This window comes from Periplaneta americana, chromosome 12 (assembly GCF_040183065.1).
Source record: "Periplaneta americana isolate PAMFEO1 chromosome 12, P.americana_PAMFEO1_priV1, whole genome shotgun sequence".
Lineage (NCBI taxonomy): Eukaryota > Metazoa > Arthropoda > Insecta > Blattodea > Blattidae > Periplaneta > Periplaneta americana.
The window spans coordinates 149,086,145-149,111,182 of NC_091128.1; the positions used below are offsets into that span (position 1 = coordinate 149,086,145).

Here is a 25,038-nt window from a genome sequence, read left to right on the forward strand (position 1 = left end):
TTCCTCTGAATGGTCTTTTATGTCAAATACCTTTTCTTGAACCTATCCACCTTCAGTTTTTGAGTTTCAACGCGAAAACGCAAGTAAAAATGTCAGGATGTTCAGTGGGTTTTTCATGTGGGAGTAAAACAATAGCTATTTCATGTCATTGTGGATTGTAGGTGAAAGTTAAAGAAAGTTAGGTTTGCTATGCTTTGTGTGATTTGTTTTATTTTGAAATGAAATTAGTTCTCAAAATTGACGAAAGATGGATTTTTGGAAAATAGGAAAATTATGTAGGGAAACTGACATTTCACTGAAAACTACTATTTTTCTGAAAAACTTTGGGTTCCAAGCTTCAAAATGAGGGGTCATTTATTAAAATCCGTTCAGCCGTTTTCCCGTAATTTCATTACCAGTTTAAATTATATACATAGATTATGTGTTCATGTCATCCGAAAAGTCATACATCTATTTGTTGCTAAGTAACTGTGACTTATTTGAATATTAGAGCCTACATTAGAACGTAAATTATGCTTTCTGTCTGTCGTTGGTATAATAAACACTATCACGTAGTTTTAAAAAGGAATAGTGATTTACCTACATGTCTATTTCTGTGACTGTTTACTCTTATTTTTGTAATAAAAATGATCCACAATTAAAACTATACAAAACTTCACATAATTTGTTTAAAATCCTTACGCAGTTAAGCATGAAGGGAAGGTGAGGGGAGGGGAAGGAAAGAGAGGGGAATGCAATGAATTTGAAAGGGCAAGTTCGAACGAACATAACAGACCTGCTTCTCCGAACATAGCGCTTGTAATGCTCAACGCTAATAGCTTTCAGAAAGTAAATATTCCATACAATAAAATTGATTATAAAATGCTAAACTAATTTGGCATTTTTAAAATCTGCAGTAAAAGAATTTTTTTATGATTATAACTGAAACACAAGTAACTTGTTAACATAAATGGCCCATGAAACAGACCTACACATTTCAAATGCCAATCAAAATCAAACACTTTCACATATCGAATTTTTAAGAATATTATTACATTTATCATGTCTGCAAATTTTATCTTTTACTTTAGAATAACACCAGGATGACAAACAACTGAAGCTAGACGGTTTAAGAAAACTTTATCAACTGTCGCTCCTGTTTCATCTTCAACTGCCTGTACAACACATCGCCTATAAGCAAAGTGACGAACTAGTATCTCAGTTAGTGTATATTTCATAAAAATTTGAAGATTCCTTTTCACTTTTACGTTCAAATACTGAATAAAAGTACTGTAGTAGGCCTACTATGGTCAAGGCAAAATATCCTTCAAGTATGCCGTCAGAAGAGAGAGTAAATATTACATATTATTTATTATAATAGTTTAATAAATTGATATTTACAGGATAAGCCTATTTAAGCCATTGATTTTGTTTAGGCAGCCCAAACATCATTCGAGATATGTGGGAGGTATTTAATGATTTTGCAGGCGAAGTGAGGTGTAGGTATAACGGCAACTAACATGAATGTTAACGAATTTTAGTTTTCGTGTGATAATTTTATGTTGACCGTGTGAAATCAATTTGTCTCGTTAATTATTTATATTCTTTCGAGTTTCCAACTTTTATTCTAGTTATATTTATCGATGGATAGTGATTAACAGAGTCATTTGCTCTTATAATTCCGATAATGTCACATCTTAACGCTTAAGTTATCTGCAATCCCTCAAATTAATTTGTTTATGCTCGACCATGCCGAAATGTACTAATTATACACCTGGTAGCAGTCCTTTAATGCATGTCATTAAAGTACACCTACTCATTAAAGTACAGGTCTTCAGCCAATGATAACTCAGCTTACATGTGTACAGCCAATGACAAGTCAGCTTTGTACCGCTATAAAACCGCAAGTATCGATTATTCTCCGATATGCAATCGAAAGAGAATTAGCGAAAAGTCACGGAGGCTGGAAATCCAATACTGTCGCAGAAGGTTATGTTCTGTTACTATAATAATTAGCGTTAATTGTAAATAATATTCAAATAAATTCAATTTGTCATCTCGTTTTTCAATGTCGAATTCAATAATCAAGGTTATAATATTATAATATTATCAAGTTTAACGGGACTACGTCAAGGTCAATGACATTATTGTTCCTTGGTAAAAATCAATACTTTCGCGTCTGCGCACATCTCACAATTCACGACCTAGAACAAGGTCACTTCCGATCTTGTCAGATACAAATAAAATGTATACATCTGAATACCGGTAATTTCAAGTTAGAAATATGGTCGAGCATAAAAAGTCGTATGAAACTCGCCTATAATGGTAATTAAGAAGCTCGTATGAAAATTATGAAACTCGCTTGCGCTCGTTTAATAAATATCCATACTCGATTCTTAATTACTATCATTATAGGCTCGTTGCATAATGTACTATTTCGTTTCTTCCGAAATAAGTAACTGATAAAACAAGAAGGTATCTTTGAATAAGAGACAGTGCATAGTTGTAGCAAAATTTATTATCTATTTTAAGATGTTCTGAATAAGTTATGTCATTCCCAGTGACACTACCGTGAGAAAGTCACAACCTGGGCAGACCAAGAAATACGTTGGAGTCAGACTGTGACAGACTATTTCGTCTAAGCCACACGATATCGACGTCAACCCGCATGGAGTTGGGCCATCTCGACGTATTCTGGAACATCTTATATTCAATCCTTCTATACTGTACATCGCAGCATATAGGAAAAAAAAAAACTGGATTTTCGGCATTAACGAATAACCTTTGTGCGAGATCGTGCGTATTTGCTTGGTTTCCGCACAAAACTAATCCGCGGAAAGTCTAAAATTCCACATTCAGTATTCTCAACCTAACACACATAACAATTTCCCTCTTCTTACCGCTTAAGTGACATATTGATTTTACTGCTTTAGACTTTTAACATATTATTTTTAGAGACGTTCAATATAGTAATAATTATAAATTGGAAACTTACCACTGCAATTTCACCTAAATTGCACTGTTAATTATTGTTTTTAAAGATTTGCAAAAATTAAGTAAACTCTACAACTCCACTAAAGTTACTGCATTCGTGATGTAAGTAACATTAAGGAAGCAGTGAAAAAATCAACAAGATTCCAGACTTATCATAGACTGGGGGAAAAAAAGACAGACGTATATCACGGCCTGCTGGAGTATAGTAAACACAGAAAACATTTTAAAGCAACAATGTTGAAGATAGATATTTTTGTTTTGCAAATTTGCCGCCATTGAACAGAAACCAAGATGGAGATTTCATTGAAACTATTTAGAAATTCCTCTTTCAGGTATGTAATAAACGATCTTCGCAAAAAATAATGTACGATACACGAGCGGTATGTTTTCTTTCAATTCTCGGAAATTAAAAAAGCTCAACTACGTTTCGCTTTTTCAAACTTTTCCTCCGAACATGAAAACTTCAACATACCGCTCTTGTAATGCATATTACTACCTTTGTTAGTCCATTAAATCGTGTGTTTACTGTATTACTATTGTAATTTTATTTAATAAAGCAATGTTCTCGGTTTTGTTTGCATACCAAAACACTACATCGCAGAATAAGGAAAGAAATATAGGATTTTCGGAATTAACGGATAACATTTCCTCTTATTAGTCCGTTAAATCGCGGTTTTACTTTATACATACATATATAAGTGTTCTGCTCCAGGGCAGGTTTTCACTGCAAACTCAGCATATTTCCTATTTTCTGCCTTCCTCTTTATGATCCATAGTACTGTATTTATAATGTAATATTATTTAATAAAATAAGGTTTACATTTTTCTACATACCAAACATTACACTGCAGCCTATAGGAAAGAAATATCTGGTTTGACTATTGTCTTTCCACGAATGCATTAGCTACCCAGTATATTAATTTAAGGCAGACAATACTTTTGCTTCATTTTAGCCTATTGCATTCATGAATATTTTACAGAACTCACCCGTATTGTTCTCATATGCTCTTTCTTTGCTGCTCTAGAATGGCCACATAATTTACGGTGCAGCCATTGTATTAAATACCAAACACTTTTTGGAGTAGGGATGATGTTGAACGGTGGTGGTACACTGCCTCCTTCCTCAAAGTAGCTGATCCAAAGTTTACTGCGTGCAAATTTCCATTCAACATCTGCTCTTTCCTGAAAGAAAATTACATAAATAATTACTAAAAATAGATTAAGTTACGTGTGAAATTTGTTATACACTGTGTCCCAAAAGTCATGGTGATGTTTCAGAGGATTATATTTTTTGAATGCATAGAGGTAGAAATGTAATATTGGTGCCAGATGACAGAACTCTGTGATGGTATAGTTCATCTGAAATAGTATTGCCTGTTAAGAATTTTCTTGTGAATAAAACATGGATTGTAGTTAAGTTAGTTTCACATTAAGCCCTCAAATTGTTTCATTATAAAAATTATAAAATAATTTTATTCTGAAGATATGGAAGATAAGAAGATGCCACCAATGACAGACTATGCAATAGATATACTGTATTATCCTGCTGAAAGTTGGCAGAGTTATTCCCTGCATGTCCGTAGAAACTACTTGAAAATTATCTGAAATCAATATGCATAAAACATTATCAAGGCAACCGCAAGGATTATAAATTAACTGCATATCCAACTGTATAACCTATCCTCTATAAAATTAAATAGTAAGAATCCATATTAAGCTCTCAATCCTTACCTATAGCATAAGACCGTGATGAAATAAGTTGTATTATTGGTGGAACAGATAATCTTCTTCGATTATTACGGTAACATAACGAGGATATCTAATACGGTCTGTTTATCAAATCTGTGCCTTAATTTGAATTTATAATTAATAATAATACGCTAAGAAACATGAGCAGCTTCAATAATCTCCTGGATGTCCTCAAAATTCTCGGCAAATTCAACAATTTTCCAAATATCAGCCATTTTCCTTATGTCTACAAACGAAAGTCAAAGTCAAAGTCTAAATTTTCGGCGACTTTGATGTAAAGTAATGATTGAAGTTTACTTTCGTCAAAGTGTCGACTGTGAATAGGAAAATGGTGACTTTGTAGTTTCCAAAATAAACTTTTGTCCAAAGTCTCGTCTATGAATGCGACCCTTAACCTCATTAGTAATATTACGTAATAACTTTTTAACTATAATGTATTATAAGATATAGAGTGATTCACGAGGATTTACCGCCCTTTACGGAACTTATTTCCGAAGATATTCTGAGTAAAAAGTGTCATATAAACATGTGTCCTAATCTCAATATTTACAGAGTTGCGTTTCGTTATTGGAACGCATTGCTGTGAACGCGTGATCTTGGTCAGCGTGCAGTCAGCAGCCAGCGCGAGCGCGACGGAAATCAAAGATAGCCGTATGCAGCTACGTAGAGCGACGAGTGCCGTTCACAAGAGTGCGGCCAAATGTACTCAAGCGTACGGTGAAATTTTTTTAAATGTGTTATAAACTCTCCAAGACTGTAAATTAGAATGCAAAATTGAACTGGAAATTATTAAGTCGATGGAAATGGTGTGATTTGTAATAATTGTTGTGGTAAGTGCGTAAGAATAATGTAATTTGCTAGTTAAAAATAGAAAAAGATGTCTGTACGAAGCAACTGCGGAGTTCACAGCACATTTTTAGCTTCAGAATAGTTGCCAATAAAAGAAATGATACTTTTGAATGGTTTATTCTCTATTTGTATTATTCGTTTACCTTCAAACTAAAGAAAAAACGTGTTTTACAAACAACTTTAAATTAGTGTAACTCTGAAAATATTGAGTATAGGGACTATGTTTATACTCGTATGTCAGTTATTGCTCAAAATGTCTTCAGAAATAAGCTCTGTAAAGGACGTAAATCCTCGTGAACCACCCTGTATATTATAATCAAAAGTGTAAGATGTAGAAACATTTAACAAAGATGAAAATTGTTTTGTGTGTTCAAATTAATTAGGACATGGATTAAATTTCATTCCCGAAACAAATTCAAAACTGGAGAAATATGTTGTCCACATAGTGAACATTTACATGTGGCAAGACAAAGAGGAAACATTCGTTTTGACATTCGACGTAAAAAAATAATTGAGTGAAATGTTTGCTACAGTGGAAACTCATTTCTTTAATTACAATTTCAACTCTCTGATATAGATCTCATTTGATTTACAAATTATCTATTAAGGGGGGGGGGCATACACCTTTAAATATTTTTATACTCGACAATGCCGAAAAGTAGTAATTATACACCTGGTAGCAGCCCTTTAATGATCCTCATTAAAGTTCATGTGTTCCACCATCAGAAAATACCATTGTAGCAATATTAAAGCGCAAGTATCGATTATTCTCGGATATGCAATCGAAATACAACAATAAATCAATAAATCACCTATGTTTGAAATAAAGTCAGTACTGTTACTATAATAATTAGCGTTAATTGTAAATAATATTCAAATAAATTCAATTTGTCATCTCGTTTTTCAATGTCTAATTCAATTTCAAGGTTATATCAAGATTAATGTTTATTTTACTCTCTAGATTATATCAAGGTCAATGGCGACATTTGTTTCTCGGAAAAAAAATCAATACTTTCGCGTCTGCGCACATCTCACAATTTACGAGGTATTGCATAATGTCAGTTCCGCTCCTCAGTCAGATAAGAATAACATGAATACTTATGAATAATTTCAAGTTAGAAATATGGTCGAGCATAAAAAGTAGTATGAAACTTGACTATAATGGTAATTAAGACGCTCGTATGAAAATTATGAAACTCGCTTGCGCTCGTTTCATAAACATACTCGCGTCTTAATTACTACCATTATAGGCTCGTTGCATAATGTACTATTAAGTACTGGTAAATTGATGAAATTCAGTATTCTTTCCTAAGCAATGAATAAATCTGTAACTTTGAAATTTTATATGCTGATTACACATTACTTTTGCAATTGAAGCTTTTTTTTAAAGTACAACAATCCAAAAAAAGAATCAAATTTGAAAATTAAGCATGTGGTAAGAGTATTGTAGCGGCCATTTACTAAATTAGTTGTTAGTGGAAAAAAACATCATAGTCCTATGTTATAAGAGTGGAAATTTTCAATGGTTTTCATAAAACAACCATAGTTTAAAGACTTTTGTTTTGTGAAATCAGTCATTGTCCAGGGTGATGGTAGAATTTACAAATGTCCCATTCATATCATCTTGAAACATTTATTCATAGTCATTTTTAGGTGCAGAAGTAACCCCATGGAAGAAATGTAAGCAACGAAAGGAGAAGAAACGGGATATAACCAAGAAAAAGAAGATTAAAGGAGAAACACACTTCAGCCACAACGGAATATTTTTTCTTAAAACCATTGTCCACAGTTACCTACATTTATATATGTATTTACATGAGACAATTTAAGCTTTAATGTACTTCAGTTTTCCCAAGTTTCTACTTCACCGTAAGAAATGGCATGATGAATTTCATACATGAAGTGTCAACAATACCCATGCCAGATAGTTTTTTGTTTCTCCTCAAAATTTATGTGTTTTTGACTATGGTTGTTTTTCCAAAAAATCCTTCAGTTGTATAATATTTTCAGATTTATTGAAACTATTACCACTACGGGTTAATAGAAATGCAAAATGGCGCCCGTAACGTTTATTTATTCAAAAGGTTTCCTGATAACACAAAACATTTTTAAGAATTTGTAGTGAAAATTTGCGTGGAATCTATATATATATATAATTTGAACTGGTAATGGAAATTACGGGAAAACGGCTGAACGATTTTAATAAATAACCCCTCATTTTGAAGCTTGGAACTCAAAGTTTTTCAGAAAAATAGTAGTTTTCAGTGAAATATCAATTTTTCAACATAATTTTCCTATTTTCCAAAATTCATCTGTCGTCAGTTTTGAGAACTAGCTAATTGCATTTCAGAATAAAACAAAACACACACTACAGTAAACAATATTACACGAAGGCCATGACCTGCAGGATTGCTGACATATTTAGAGCTCAAATTAAATTTGTTATTAAAAACTTAACTTACTAAGAATAATTTACAGGTTCGATTCTGTGGTGTGTAATTTTCTGGGTACAGCTGTGTATTGGATATTAAAAACTACAAAACTTGAGGTGGTTTGATGACATTATTACCATTAGAAATAAAATATTAATGTAGTTAATCCCATGATGTGACTATTTTGCATTAATTATACATATTAATGCTATTGACGATATGAAAGTGAAACGTTTTGGGGTTATATAAGTAGATGTAGAGAATATCTTAAATTAGATCTTGATTTCTATATTTTACTGAATGGCGGCTATATAGTATATGTTACTGAAAGCTATAAAACTTACGTAAGATAATAATATTGTTAAAAATCAAATATTTTTATAGTTATTAATCAAGTGGGGTTGGGTCTTTTTCATATATTTAATGGCAGTGTGGTGTAGATATTTATATGCGTGGTTCTCTTCAGTATTGGCTCGAGAGAGACTATCTTTCATTATTACGGAAGCAAATAACTTTCAGAATGTCTGACATTCTTAATTGAAAATAAATCTGAAAAATGTTTATTTGAACGTCTAATGAACTTAGTTTGCAGGATTTGCTGCAAAAGCCACTAGTTGTATTTTATACTTGTGTATGAACAAAACTACCTAGAAATACTGGTTTAACAATTATAGTTTATTTAAAAAAATAATTTTGATATAATAAAATTTTGAAAAACTTTACTATAAAATAGACATTAAAATAGAAATATTTCGAGTGAAGATATCTTAAAGATTCGAGGTCATGATTCACTGAAATGGTTATGTAGCTCACTGCACTTACATTACAAAACACTGCACACACACTATAACACACTGGAGAATATCATTAGCATTAAAGTCACCCTGAATGTCCAGTTACATTGTAAATATGTGTATTAATGCACATGACAAAGTAGCATACAGACTAAAACAAAGAGAGCAGAGAAACTTACAGACGAACAAAACGCAAACCAAAATCACTTTTTTGAGGTTAGAGTTTCCGCAATTTAAGGTCTCATACGAATCTGAAATTTAATTCCCTATAGTCTTATATCTCACTTCGTATTAGAAACTGCGTATAGATTTAGTGACAAAGTAAAATATGTTTCTTATTAATATTGTTTAAACTGTATAACTGTTGTCATTTTACTTGTTGTCTAACAGAATGAGTTCAAAACTTCAATGTTTCCTTGGAGCATTATTTTCTACTTGTTAAACAACCATTAATTTAGACTAGATAGGTATGTGGAATTGTGGCTATAAAATTATAATGCCGTACCTACACTTATTTACCAATAATTCTATGTACCACAATTAAAACCAACAGTAAATTGAAGACAGTTATTTTTCTCTTCTGATTATGAATACGATGTTGAGAATTTACTGTGGATATGGTAAGAAATATGAGGAAATTTGATCCTGAGTTTCTAACAAACTTGATCATAATATGAGTGGCAATCAATCTCGGTTCGATGCCTGTATTAACCTCGTTAATTTAGAAAAGCATGGAGAAAAACGTGCGAAAAATTTGAGATGAGTGCTTCCAGTTATGCTTGAAAAGTTGAACAGACCAGACAGGCCTATTCAACTTACCCCACTTCTGAAAATATGTGATTCTTGTCGTGTACTGTTTTTAAAAATATATAGTGCAAAAACAATACGATACACACTCATACCACGGATTTTTACCGGTCTCAAACCAATTGTTGTATCAGAGAAGATGTACTCTCATTCAGATATTAAAAAATTATTTAACATACACGTGTACTTGTACCTATAAACTACGACGTAATCTTAGTATATTATAAACAATTTATTAGTGACTTTTGTTATGTAATATCTTGTCATATTAAGCCCATATTAAGGATGGAACCTTCCGCAGTTCCAGCATATTTCGATGAGTACTAAATGTAATGATAGTTAATTCATATATATTTCATTGCTTCTCCCTCTTCAAAATTTTCCCATAAACGTAGTTACTTACTGTATGAGGTACTTATGTTCTCTTTTCCTACAAAAAATCTAGGTGTAATCATAACGAAAATTGCGCTTAAACTTTCTTCCTGAAAAAGGTAATATTACAAAAACAAATATCGCTATAAAAATGAGTAAAGGCATAATGAAAGATTATTTCATTTCCTTCAAAATGAGCTATCATTTGTTTTTTTTTTCTTTCTTTTTTTTGCGATGGATAGAACCACAGTTACAGTCACCTAAATTTTTTGGTGTGCTCCAATCTAGGCTCTTCCAACTAACACTCTATACGCATTTCTGGATTCACCCACACGTGCTACATGCTCTGCCCAGCTCAAACATCTGGATTTAATGTTCCTAATTATGTTAGGTGAAGGATACAATGCGTACAGTTCTGCGTTTTGTAACTTTCTCTATTCTCCTGTAACTTCATTCCTTTTAGCCCCAAATATTTTCCTAAGCATCTTATTCTCGAATACCCTTAACATCTGTTCCTCACTTTGAGAGAGTTCAAGTTTCACAACCATACAGAACAACCGGTAATACAGCTGTTTTATAACTTCTAACTTTCAGTTCTTTTTGAAAGCAGACTGGACGACAGAAGATTCTAAAGCGAATAATAGCAAGCATTTTCCATATTTGTTATGAGTTTATTTTGCTCTCGTGTATCATTTATATTTGTTACTGTTGCTCCAAGTTATTTCAATTTTCTACCTTTTCAAAGGATAAATTTCTAATTTTTATATTTCCATTTCGTACTACGTTCTGGTCACGAGACAATCATATACTTCGTTTTTTTTTTTTTCGAGATTTACTTCCAAGCCTATTTGCACTTTATGAAAATAAGACGTTATTTGAGTTACTTCGTTCTGTAAGAGCGCTTATATGGATGGCACGCTCCTGATTTTATCATAACATATATTTTAAATTAATACTCCTAGCTTTACTGAAGTTTATATTTTAATAACTGTTTTCAGAATTCGGAACATTTATAAAATTATGTTGATCTAAATATACTCGGATTATGTCAAATTACAATGTAATGTCCTGAATTAGTACTTAAGTGAAAATGAAGTTAAGTCTTAAGTTACGATACAAAGCTTTGTGTTACTGATTAATATAATATTAGATCATACATGTTAAAAACAAAATTGCCAGCAATACAATTGGAAATGAAATATTAAGTAACTTAGAAAACTTACAGAAATTAGTTGATAGAAGTGACGAAATTCAACAAGACATACATCCACAGAAGTCATCAGAGGATGAAGTACATCGAAACACACCAACAACTACTAAGAAGGGGACGTCCAATTCAAATCGTTTTTTCAAAACTTACAGAACTTACGGAAATGAGCTGATAGGAGTGGTTCATCATGGCGATGAGGAGGTTCAGGAGAACGACAATGTTGATGACGGAGTACGTTCCGAACATTAACATGCCCCAGAATCGAGTGAAGCTCTTGATGCCAGCCAGTTCAAAATTATCCAAATCAATGAGGCCAAAAACTGCCCAGAACAGTGTCTGAGTTGTCTCGAATAAGCTGCAAATAAAGAGCTGTATTAAACATTCAAATACACAGTTTCAATATGCGAGATGAAACTGGTGGTTCAATTGTTTGATATTAAACCTTTATAAAAGACTTAGATAAGTAAACTATACATTGAAAATTCTTAGCTTTTTGACGTCTGAAGTAAGATATGCGCAGGTACAGATGGCGCCAGCGTTTTTGGCGCGTGTCCTAGATATATAGTGCCCAGTTTGTGAGCATATTGCTAGTGCAACTGAGAATGATACCACTTCCTATACACATCACATCAGCCATTTGCAAAACAGTTGTCAGACTGACTGCGCCAAATGCAAAACACTCGCACTTAACGTTTCCATTACTTGTTTCACACGCCAAAAACGGTGACGCGGACTGTACAGGAAGGAAAATATTTAGACATTTTGAAGTCACAAATTTCAGGTACCCTTCTCTTAGAAAAGTAGAAATAAAAATTGTAGTTATTTATTTACTTACACTCACTGAAAGCAAAAGAATAAATAACGGACTAGTATGAAAATACACTATTGGCAAATGAAAATAAAGTCTACGAGTAACAGGGTTGCCAGATTATGTCACCAGAAATCCAGGATAGGTGATGATACTGCATACACATTTTAATTAATTTAATTTGCAATACAACTGATTTTATTCATTTTATGAATTTTAACTGATTACATACGGCCTAAACTTTTAATTTTGTTACATTTTTGTTAGATCATGAAATTTCCTTCGAATTATTGATAAAGTGTCGTAAAATATTGTCATATTACATCCCGATCTATACAGAAAGAATGCACGATACAGTTTTTAAATCCTATCAATAGTAAATCAACTTCCAAAGAGAGTAAAGAATGAAGATACTGTACAATACCTAATACATACTATAGTATTACTGTTTTTATTTCAATACAACTCGATAGGAGACGTCAGGCGGCGTTGACAACCTTGAACAGATTGGACGGGGTCTTAAAAAAATGAATAAGGAATTTTAAAAATAGTTTCATAGAAAAGAGCAAACAATTGTATTTTCCCAGGTTCCCCCCCCCCCACATTCCAGGACCAAAGTAACTTAATCCAGAACATAAGACACACCATTAAAATCCAGGACGTCTGGCAATCCTAGCGAGTAATTATAATATTTAAAATTATACTTTTCACTTATTACCATTTAATACGAGAAAAATTCGTACCGGCACCGGGAATCGAACCCAGGACCTCTCAGCTCTGCGCGCTGAGCGCTCTTTCCAACTGAGCGAGGTTCGGCCGGCGCCATGGATCGTGTCCCGGCATAGCTCAGTTGGAAAGAGCGCTCAGCGCGCAGAGCTGAGAGGTCCTGGGTTCGATTCCCGGTGCCGGTACGAATTTTTCTCGTATTAAATAATAATAATAATAATAATAATAATAATAATAATAATAATAATAACAATAATGTTTTATTTTCGCTGGCAGAGTTAAGGCCATAAGGCCTTCTGTTCCACTCAACCAGCCTTAATCAATACAATACATATTTAAATGGTAATAATACACATTGGCTACTTCATAGTAGGCGTGTAATATTCAATGAGGTGGGCGAGACCTCATATTTAATGAATATTGATATATTATACTTTTCACGTTTTGTCTATCTTTTAATACACACACATCAAAATTGTCTAAGGAATAGATGTATACCCAAATGAGTATGCATAAGTGAGTTATTCATTTGTCTACCCGCTAGAGACAATGGTAACCAGTGCTTTAGTTTAGTGACATTATTACACGGGAATTTCTTATTTTAGGGGCTGGAATAGAATAATTAGTTTATTGGTAATGGAGGAATTTGGTAAATTTAACAATGTAAAGCATTAAATAACTACTAAAACAAAGGAAAAGGATGCTTAACGTCGTCATTTAAGCCTCGATGACATGTTTAGAACGATTGGTATAATTATGTGGCTGAGAGGAAAAAGGTCGCAAGTCAATTTTTTTTTAAATGAGATTTTTATATATTCTGAAAGCGGAAACAATTCTCTACAATCTGTTAAAATGGCTTAAGTCAAATAAGACTCCTGACTGGATTTATAGAGCGTTACTAAGTACTTTTTGAATCGAGCACACACAGAATAAAGGACTTAAGATATTTAATACTTTATTCCTTACAAACCATCACTTGTTTTCTTTCCATGCTTCCCTATTAAAAAGGTCTAAATTGTATTTTAGTCATTTTATCACATACTGATGCCCTTTCCTTTTAAAACTTTAAGCACCAGGGTAAACAGTTCTATAATTTCATATAATTTTGTTTTTTTATTTTTCAGTCACTCACTTATCATGTTATGATGGCAGAATTGGGTTCTGTTACATCAAGATACAATGTTAATATACGTCACGAATATTTTCGACTTATTTTCAAGTCATCTTCAGGTGATAGTTTTCTAACAAACAAACATTTGAATTATAATTGTTTAAGACCCATTTTGCATTCCTAATAATTTGCATTTCTCATTTATTTTGACATGAAAAAGGTCTTATGTTTAATATTCCCTTCTACTCAGTTTGGCTTCTAGTCTTAAAAGGGCTTAAGTGCGGCTATTTTTGGAAATAATCAAGAAAATTGTTAAATGAGCAACATAACCTATTTTAGAAGAAATATAAACAAATAATATCCAGGAAAAATCTCATAATTAAAAAAAAACTCTATAATTGACACCAATTTCAATCTTTCTACTACTTTCCTGAAAAGTATAAAATTTTTACTTAAGACCTTTTTCCTCCCGGCCACAGAATTGAAAATGATGGAATACAAGTTGATGCAGCGAGAGCTCTGAATACTGGAAAAGGCATAATATCAAGAATGTGGATTGCATTTGTGTATGCCCTGAAGGTATGCGTACTTAGACTAGGAATCCATAGTCAATTTAAATACGAAAATATCGTACCATGTCCTAATATTTAGACTTGGAATGGAATTGAATTTCTGGAGGGGCCCTATGACCGAGCACTGCGACCTTTCAATATCTACTGCGCTAACCCTAAAACTAGGCGTATTCCCAAACCCACACCGGCTGACTACACTAAGGTTCGCTGCGTACCCAGGTTTCGAGAAGGCAACCCCTCTTGTACCTAGGCCAGCCCCCTCCGTACGTCACCAGCCGGCGTTCGGGGATGATAACGAAATGGAGAAATGTTGACGGAATGATGTAGAAGGCTAATAGCGACTTTGTCCGCCACAAGTTTCATTATGGATTTTTCAATGCAAGATTCCAGGTCTGACCGGGACTCGAACCCGGACCGCCTGCGTGATAAGTTGACGATCTGACTACTCAGTGACCGCTCGTTTCAATACATGAAGAGAAATGGTTAAATCAATCTAGAATTATTTCAATTTTATTAAATTAAATAAAAGTGTAATAAGCATTTCATTAACGTAAGAAAAACAAGTGAAATGAGAGTGCAGAAACAGAGAGAAAATGAAGGACAAATAATTACAATATCTTCAGAGGGACACTGACAGCTTTCTCAAGAGAAAAATTCACGCAGTGGTACCACTGATTACATTAAGCTGATGTGAATAGTTGAATATAAAAATTTGACGTCGTAACTTATGCTTTCTTACACATTACTATAGTCGCGACGCCGTTATTCCCAGCATGACTCCTCCTCTTTGCATACGTCTTAGGAAGTCAAGGCTCTATAAAGTCTAGGTAGGTATTATCGTTCGCCATTTTTGTTCTTTCGTTGCCGAGCTACCAGACGAGGGATCTATTTGCCACATCGTTAAACATTATCATGTCGTAGCTCCTATTATAATAAATCAAAGGCACTGTAATTCAGCAAATAACGTCCTCATGTGCTTTCTGCGAACGCCAACGAAAGAGCCAAAATGGCGGCGATTATATTAAGTATTTATCCAGCCTTAAGAAATGCATGACGTCTTCTTCAGCGAATCACAAGACGCACACGTTTAAATATAGGCGACCTGTAACGTGATTGGCTGCCGGAAATTAGAGCGACGGGACTATAGTTTCTGTTTCACATTAAAATTGTTCACTCATCCTTACTTGGCAAATCTTCTCCATACAACACAGGCATCAGGGTCACTTGGGTTTTTAGGATCGAATGTGGTTGTTGCGTTTGGGCAGCGCTGTTTTTCCATATCTGCGTAGTACCACAGGAGTTGATTCAAACCTGTAATGAAATAAAGTCAGATTCATGATAATAATGTAAGCATGGGCGCCCAAATGGGGGAGGGGGAGCAGCGTCCCTCCTTGAATTTTGGATTTCATATTTATTTATTTATTTATTTACATATTCATTCATTTCTTTATTTGCCTTCTGCATTTCATATTTATTTATTCACCTATTTCTCTATTTCTCCATCTATTTATCTATTTCTCCATCTAATTATCTATTTCTTTATATATTTATCTATTTACTTATTTTTTATCATTTCCTTCTCTATTTCTTCATCTATTTCTCCATTTCTTCATCTATTTCTCGATATATTTATCTATTTCTCTATTCATTTCTCTATTTCTTTATCCAATTCTTTATTTCATTTCTCTATTTCTTCATCCATTTCTCTATTTCTTTATTAATTTCTCTACTTTTTTATCTATTCTTCTATTCTTTATCTATTTCTCTATTTCTTTATTTCTCTATCTATGTTTTCTCTATTTATCTATTTCTCTATTTCTTGATCTATTTCTCTATTAATTTATTTCTCTATTTAATTCTATATTTCTCTGTTTATTTATGTATTTCTCTACTCATTTATTTCTATATTTCTCTATTTATTTCTGCATTTCTCTACTCATTTATTTCTTTATTTCTCTATCTATGTTTTCTCTATTTATCTATTTATCTATTTCTCTATTTCTTTATCTATTTCTCTATTAATTTATTTCTCTATTTATTTGTATATTTATCTTTTTATTTCTGTATTTCTCTACTCATTTATTTCTTTATTTCTCTATCTATGTTTTCTATATTTATCTATTTCTCTATTAATTTATTCCTCTATTTATTTCTATATTCTCTATTTATTTCTGTATTTCTCTACTAATTTATTTCTATACTTCTCTATTTATTTCTGGATTTATTTATTTGTTTAATAATTTCTGTTTCATTATTCATATTCACTTACAGCTCATCGCAAGGACTTTAATCAGTCGATGTGCGACATTTTAAATGGCCTCCACATATAATGATTTAGCAAATTATATTTTTAAAATTCTCTGTAAACATTATTTACATAGTAGGCAAAACTCTAATGTATACAAATATCTCACCGAAAAAAAAAAAAAAAAAAAAAAAAAAAACACTGACTGCTCTTGTAAACTTCATGAAAAGAAATGACATAATATTATTTATAGTCTAAAATGCTCAGCAAACATGGCATAAATTCCAGACGAAGCTTACAAAATTCTGTATAGCAAGTGCATAATTTTCTTTGTGTCACTGATACTGCAACCTTCTGGTTTTTTTTATCTCCTTGAATCGCTCGTTTCTATTTGTCCTTCCCTACTCTTTGGGCAGTTGATAAATCAATGTTAAATACGGTACTCACTGATTTTAGTTATTCCCGATGTAATATTAAAAGAGACTATGTACATATATGAAAGTATAAGTGATAAAGATGGATATCACAATGCTGTTAAAGTTGATGTCCGTACCTAATTCAATAGATTACCAGTGGCGTAGCATGAATTTTGAGCAGGGGAAGCTAACTCAAGTTTTCTTTCATGTGTGAGGAAACGTATTGCAAAAATATAGTCTGAAAATAAATAGTAGTCGATGTCAAGTCAGCAGTCCGAAGACTGGTTGGAACCTCATAATTAACACCAATAAGGCATCACCTCAAATGGTAGTAAAATATGATTTCATGGTTTACACATATCTCTAATAGACACATAGAGTACGTATAATTTAAGATTAGGTCACTCCTTGTCATATTTAGAAAAACCACAATATTAACGGTCAATAGATACAGTGTTAGTAAAATTACGTCCATCAACGTTAAAAGCCACCGGCGTAGCTCTGTCGGCTAAGGCGCTTGCCTGCCAATACGGAGTTGCGTTCGGGCGCGGGTTCGATTCCCGCTTGGGCTGATTACATGGTTGGGTTTCTTCCGAGATTTTCCACAAACGTAAGGCAAATGTCAGGTAGTCTATGGCGAATCCTCGGCCTCATCTCGCCAAATACCATCTTGCTATCATCAATCTCATCGACGCTAAATAACCTCACAGTTGATACAGCGTCGTTAAATAACCAAGTAAAAAAATCAACGTTAAAATCTTTATCAGAAGATTATTTTTGACTACATAAATTAGTGTTAGGAACTGTTATTTCACTCATTATTTATTATATCAGCCACAGTGCATATTAACACTTCAACTGAACACAACTCACGAAAGGGATAACTCGGAAGCTAATTTCTTTCCAATGCTAAAGCTAGCTTCTTGCGAGCCTTGCGACCAGGGTAGTTTAGTTAGAAAGGGATGGAAAATCTGCGGGGTGCGTTACACAGAAGAATGTGTGAAAGAAACGAGTCTGTGGAGGGGATTGGAAGCTGGTGTGTGCAGGCTTCATGTTTACTGCTGCATCACAAATAATCCTGAGCTGCCGCATCACAACATTTAAGGCGTACATATAAATTTTATTAAAATTAATAAATAATTTTGCTCATAAACTGCAGTTTATTATGGAGTTATTAACTGGGGAAGCTGAGCTTTCTAGCTTACATTGAAGCTACGCCACTGTAGATTACTACAAACTTTAGTATTCTTCTTGCGAAACCTAGTAAAAAGTAGATTTATCTCCATAGATACATTCATTCTTTCCTTAATTTTTAATAGGAACAGCAATAAATTTTGCATTAATACACTTAATTAGATCATTATCTCACCCTTAACAGCAACATGTTACTGGTAATTTTTCCCCTGTACTCTTCATATTGTAATCTCGCAAGGTGCTAGCCTGTAGGCCTATGTGCTACGTTGCAAATAACGAACATCGCACTTACCACATGAGAAGGCGAAGAGAACCAACACGTAGAGGAAGAAGAACTTCATGATGTCCAAGACCATTCGGCTGAGAGAAACTTGCAGAGGTCCCAGATACGGATTCACGGAAAATATGTACACGAGTTTCAACGAACTGCAACAAATCAGAACCCGCTATACACACAAGTTTTATACGTCCAGTCATGTCACGTGAATAGCATGCACCGTTCACGATTCTGATTTTGAAACTGTCATTTTTTATCAGCTTTTAAATAAGAATCAATCATTCTTTAATATAAAGTGAATGTAGAAGGCATCCATACACTTTAATCCCATTTCAAGTTGAACAACAAAGTAATAAAATAAGGAAATTATTAAAAAAATGTCTCAAAATGGTAACATGAAAACAAAAATATACCTCCGACAATAATATATTCTATCAATGAAGTAAGGAAGAATTCATAAATTACATGTAAATTCTCTTACTGGCTAGAATTTAATAACATTTAAGACTTTGAGAATATTCTTTACTTTCATTACGGCCTCTGAACTTTGAGGCTACCATCAATTACTTGGATATTTTCTCCATTCTTTTTATGGAGTATGTTCCAGTACTTGTCCGTAGAAAATTTCCCTTCTTCTAGTATCGTTTATCAACAGTAATCTCACTCGAGGTTTTGATTCATATAGAGAAAATCAAAACTCGAGTGGGATTTAATTGGGTATTAGACGATTAGAAGAGAGTATATAAAGATTAGAAGAAATAAAGTACTTTAGTACAATAAAATATTAATGGACTTGCTAAAATTCTATTTCACTAATGTTAGCTCCACCAAAATGTTTGAACGGAGCCGCCATTTTCAGTTGACTGTCTATGCAGTAGACAAATGACGATCGCAAAACATGTTTATAGTAGCGGTACCGTAAAGGGGTGCAGTTTGAAATTTTTACAAACAAAGAAACAAATGATACGGAAGTGATAAAAACAGAAGAAAGTATATAAAGATTAGAAGAAATGAAGTACTCTAATACAATTTTTAGTAGGTTATTTTACGACGCTTTATCAACATCTTAGGTTATTTAGCGTCTGAATGAGATAAAGGTGATAATGCCGGTGAAATGAGTCCAGGGTCCAGCACCGATAGTTACCCAGCATTTGCTCATATTGGGTTGAGGAAAACCCACGGAAAAACCACAACCAGATAACTTGCCCTAACCGGGAATCGAACCCCGGCCCACCTGGTTTCGCGGCCAGACCCGCTAATCGTTACTCCAGAGGTGTGGACTCCAATACAATGAAATCGATATTAATTGACTTACTAAAATTCTATTTCACTAATGTTACTTTCACCAAAACGTTTGAACGGAGCCGCCATTTTCAGTCGACAATCTACGCGGGAAACAAATGACGATCGCAAAGCACGTTTTATAATACACTGTTGAGCGTTGTTCGGAGGCTTAGGTAACCAAATACAGGACTCTACTTATGACACTAGTATTCAGTTCGTAGTGTACACCGTTACGAAATTATACTCGTTCGTAATCACAGGGGGTTTCTGTGGACACTGTATTTTAACCTGTGCAGTGTACCGCAATGACATTTATACTACTTCTTTAAATCATTCATTATTTTGAGAGCTTGAAGCTAATTCTAAACTGTAGCGCATTTTATTATGAAATTACAGAGCTGAAGTAGGATCTAGACTCGTTAAAAAGTAGAAAAGGAAGGAAAGAGATCCATTGGAAACGTTGCATCGTATAACTACGAAGATTAAATGATCGCAATGAAGTTAGGAATCTGTTCGCTGTGCCCGAGTCCTCTTCAACCGCAGAGTAATGCGTTTAGTACAGACCAGCTGCCTCTCGGTTCACACCACGGAAATTCACAGAGCTGATCGTGTACCAGCAATTAGTTACTTTTAAGTTCTAATTTACGTGATGTTTACTCTATCTGAAGCGGTTATCGCTGGCTTCTCAAACTCTAGGTTCCCTATGTCAAAATGCTCAGTGAAGTGCCTTTTATATCCCGTTTAATTTTAACACGCATTTACTGAAACACTCTGTATGTTCGAAAAAATCTCGAAGTAGATATTTTGAAACATCGCAACACTTTTCCTTCATACTTAGACTAGACGGCATTTCGGAAGGCGGTTAGCTTCTATATGCGCCGTAGCATTTCTGGTATGTGACGTCACAAGCTTGTACAGTAGAACCAATCAGAATCAGTCTATAACAAGCACTTCTCGAGTTCGTTTGTTCATGTGCGAGTGTTTCAATACATTGAATAAGTAAAACTAACATTTACTGTGTGTATGTAAGGCAAATAAATGGAAGAAGAGACTGTAAAAAAGAAGTATTACACAAGCAGGCGCGGAAAATAGTGTTTAAGGTGTATAATTATTTTAAAAACGTTAACGAGCAGAACGCTGCCGGCCATCTTGATGATGGCAGCAACGTTGCCAACATGCAAGAAACGACTGCAGAAGCATGTGGTGTGGGATTGAGAACCGTGCAAAGAATATTGTTAGTGAAGGAAAGAGGGTTTGTTTGGTGTCATGCTTACAGTAATCAACGGCTGAGGCCATTATTGTCTTTTGATAATTTAAATTCTCTCCTGCGCTATTTGTATTGCACGTGCGTGAAGTACGATGTGGCAATGTTGTACGCTGCCTTGCTCTCTCTATCTATCTCTCTCTCGACGCAAACGCTAGCAGACAACCGCCTTCCGAATTGCCATCGACTCTAGTGTAATGATAAAATAAACAGAAGTAGAGAACTGAGGAAAACGAGGAGGAATGTAATAGGAAAACAGAACGAAAAGAAACAAGAATGAGGATAAATAGAAGAAATGAAAGAAAAGGAGCGGAAGAGTAAGAAAAAGAATAACTACAGTAATGACAACGATGAGGAAAGAATATAGGCCTAGTATATAACATCCAATCCAATCCAATCCCCCATTCCTGTTGTACTATGTGACGGTAGCGGCACTCAATTACGAACCTAGTAGAAGGCGGACGTGTCTGTATATTGTGGAGATGTCATTTCTTTTGAACGCTCCATTGAAATTGCGTCATCAGCTCGCCCTGTCTGTTATCCCATGCTTTACTGAGACGCTACCTGGAAGAAATTGGAACTGTCGAATATGATCACAGATGCTCTTTCAACTGCTACGAACACGATATTGCTCTGATGGCAGACTGATTGATTACAATAACAAGAGAAACTACGTAGAAGTCACAACTTTAAAGGCATTTCCGGACTCTGTCTTTCGGATTACTAGGAAGATAAATTAAATCACTTTTCAGTAGTAAAAAGAATTTAATAAAATGGGGATATTCAAATGAACTGAGCCAAGAATGAACTTTGTTCTGCACTTAGAGCATCCCTTATTTTATGAAATTACGAAATTTTATATATACTGTTGATAAAATGGAGATAAAATTATATAGACCAAAAATCTTTCCTGGAGGTCTATCCAATATATAAATTATTACGTATCACACAGTTATTTTTATAGAGAGTGATTCAAGAGAATTTACCGTCACTTACAGGGCTTATTTCCGAAGACATTCTGAGCGAAAGTATCTTATAAAATTACAAATAGAAATGAACTATTCAGAAATGTCATTTCTTTAACTGAGCCGTTCAGAGCAAAAGTGGTGCAAGTCAAAATTGGGTAATGGGGTTTAAAGTAAAAGTTCTGTAAAATACAGTGCAAAGTAGCAATTAATATATCCTTCTTGCTATCCACTGACTACTAATAGTTTAAATAAATTGAATATTAATTGCTTCTTTGCGCTGTATTTTACAGAATGTTTACTTTAATCCTCATTACCCATTTTTGACTTACACCACTTCTGCTCTGAACGGCTCAATTGGCTGGTGTTCTGAAGCTAAAAATGTGTTTATAATTCCTTTGTATAAATTTTGTTTTTCAATTTTTAACTAAAAATGTCATAATTCTTAGGCACTTATCACAAAAATTGTTAAAAATATAAGATTTTAGGAACGTGATTCTTTACAATTTAATTATGTATCCTAATGTACAATCTTAAAGAATTTACAAGAGTGACCGTGATTTGTAACAATTGTTGTGATAAATGCGTAAGAAAATGTAATTTTGTGGTTAAAAATCGAAAAAAAAAAAAAATCTGTACGAAGCAACTATGGAATTCACAACACATTTCTAGCTTCAGAATACTAGCTAATTAAGGAAATGATACTCCTGAATAGTTCATTCTTTATCTGTAATATTCATTTACCCTTAACTCAAGAATAATGGCATTTAACAAACAACTTCAAATTAGTGTAATTCTGAAAATGTTGAGATTATGACAAATCTTTATGTAACATTTTTTGCTCTGAATGTCTTCGGAAATAAGGTCCGTAAAGGACGGTAAATCCTCGTGAATCACTCTGTATATAAAACATATTATACAAAGTTAACCATAAGTATTTCCATTAATTTCAGAGGGTTATTCTTTGAGATATTTTAAACAAAAAAGTATAATACAATTTTACTCATTTTGCTTCCTTTTCGAGATACGAACTCTGCTATTCTTTTGAAAAATTATGTCAATACGAGCAGGTTTATAGTTATTTCATTTCACCTGTATTCTGTTTTTAATGAGGAAATTTACAGCTAGAAAGCACTCCTTAATAATCATATCCGAATCTGTAAATGGCTTAATTTCTGCTACGTTGTACGATGCTTTTCTTGTCAGTTCGTTTTTATGTAATATACAGTGGAATACATTACTTTCTGTTGAGATATTACGGACATTCTTAACATTTTCAATTTTCCATCTTTGACTGAGAGTCTTTTGGATACCGGTACTTGATATCAAAATTTGAATGTACACTAGTGTACATCAAGATAAAATCGTTTATAACACATTATTACATCAAGACAAAATAAGCACAAAGACATGACACTACACTTTTTTTAAACAAAAAAAATATCAACGTGTTGTTGAAAACGTCCATTGTCAGTAATGACGCACGGTAATCTAAGCTACTTCCGGCTGCACATTATTACAGGAATTAAAAAATATATCTCATAAAAAGAACAGAAGATAAATAGTACTACTCGTATTAGCACAGTCTAGTACATACAGTCACGAAGCTAGAGTTGATGAGGTTACTAGGAACAATAGACTGTGCAGGTACTATTTCGCATTGTCTGTAATGAGGCGATAGTAGCGATCCTAGTGGTTAGCAACTTTCTATGGATGCATATTTACTACGTATTGAACTTCGTAACTGTATACGATACTAGACAAGTGATGTCGAAGCAAGCGCATTTTTCTGACCTCGACGTCGTGCGCGGGAAGCAAGCGCTAAGTATGGAAAGAAGAAGGGTTGTGTATATGAATAAGCAGCCTGTTGGATTAAGAAAACAGTGGTGCACAAACTTCAAACGGAACGTGAAATTTTATGTCGTTATTTTTATATGGCTTCTTTCTGTTTAATATTATCTATATTGTCTGTAAAACAAAAGTACTAACACTGATTTCTTAATATTGCACTTGTTTTTTAAACCTTAATAACATAATAGAGAGTTAAGAAGGAATATTCACTTAAATTCCATAGTAGTATAATATTATACTGTATTAGGCCTAAGTGAATGAAACACATCATTCATAAAGAAAGTGATATTCCAAAGAAAGATATTGAGTATGCCATGATGTTGGAATTTATATTGATGATATCTTTAGCCTTACAAAAGTAATCAATAAACTAATCAAAACAATATTACAGTACAAAGCAAAGCTACCTAGCAACTGTATCTGTTTTAAGTGTAACTAACTAATATTACGTAACAAAACTCTTATCGCAATATGTTTTTAAGGTGATATTTGTGAGCAACTTCCAATCATCAGAATATTAAATTATTTTCTCGAAATCTGTTGAAGCTATAGAGCTAACACTTTTACAACACATGGTCACGTATCTTTTGCTTATGATGTAACAGTAGTTGCTTTGTTAATTCGTTTCCTTACAAACAATTTCCATGCGAATATTTTAAAAATTTTCAATACACTATCTTCAGTAATACGTATATACGGTATATTAGATTTAAGAAAACATTCTGTAAGGCTACTAAATAAATAGGCCTATACCTGAAAATTTCACTTTCCTATACGAAAAGTTGAGAAAGTACTCGTATTTCGTTTGAATAAAAAAATCAAACTTGTAAAAAATGAGCATTAAAATTAAAACATACATTCTTATAATGCACTTATACTTCTCAGGCAAATCTAAAAATTAACATGGATACAGTTTTAATAAGTTCTCTTCCCTTTATCTATTGAATCAGTGCTGGCCATCCCTGAATATAGCTCGACCAAGCGGCATATACCACCTTTTTCGTCTGTCTCTTTCCTTTCCGCTGTAAAGCGCTCAGGCTCTCCTGGGCTCTAAAGCGCGCGCTTGCTTCTGTGGGCATCAATTGCCATTAGACTGTGGCATTAATTCAAGAGCTGCAATAAATGTCTCTGAGAGCCGA

The 25,038-nt window shown here is 33.6% G+C and overlaps 1 protein-coding gene across 8 annotated transcripts in view; it reads right to left on the reverse strand.

The window, feature by feature from the left end:
• The window catches only part of Trpgamma (Transient receptor potential cation channel gamma), a 663,689-nt gene that overhangs the window by 21,961 nt on the left and 616,690 nt on the right, over positions 1-25,038 (reverse strand). For 4 of the 8 annotated variants that reach the window (XM_069842256.1, XM_069842254.1, XM_069842252.1 and 1 more), the window contains 4 exons: positions 18,551-18,684; positions 15,588-15,714; positions 11,346-11,541; positions 3,961-4,155 (listed from right to left, as the gene is read on the reverse strand). In XM_069842256.1, coding sequence (XP_069698357.1) covers positions 3,961-4,155; positions 11,346-11,541; positions 15,588-15,714; positions 18,551-18,684 — 652 coding nt within the window. Of the gene's footprint in view, positions 1-3,960; positions 4,156-11,336; positions 11,542-15,587; positions 15,715-18,550; positions 18,685-25,038 lie in introns of all 8 variants that reach the window. The other 4 variants (XM_069842255.1, XM_069842253.1, XM_069842250.1 and 1 more) reach the window with 1 other exon arrangement.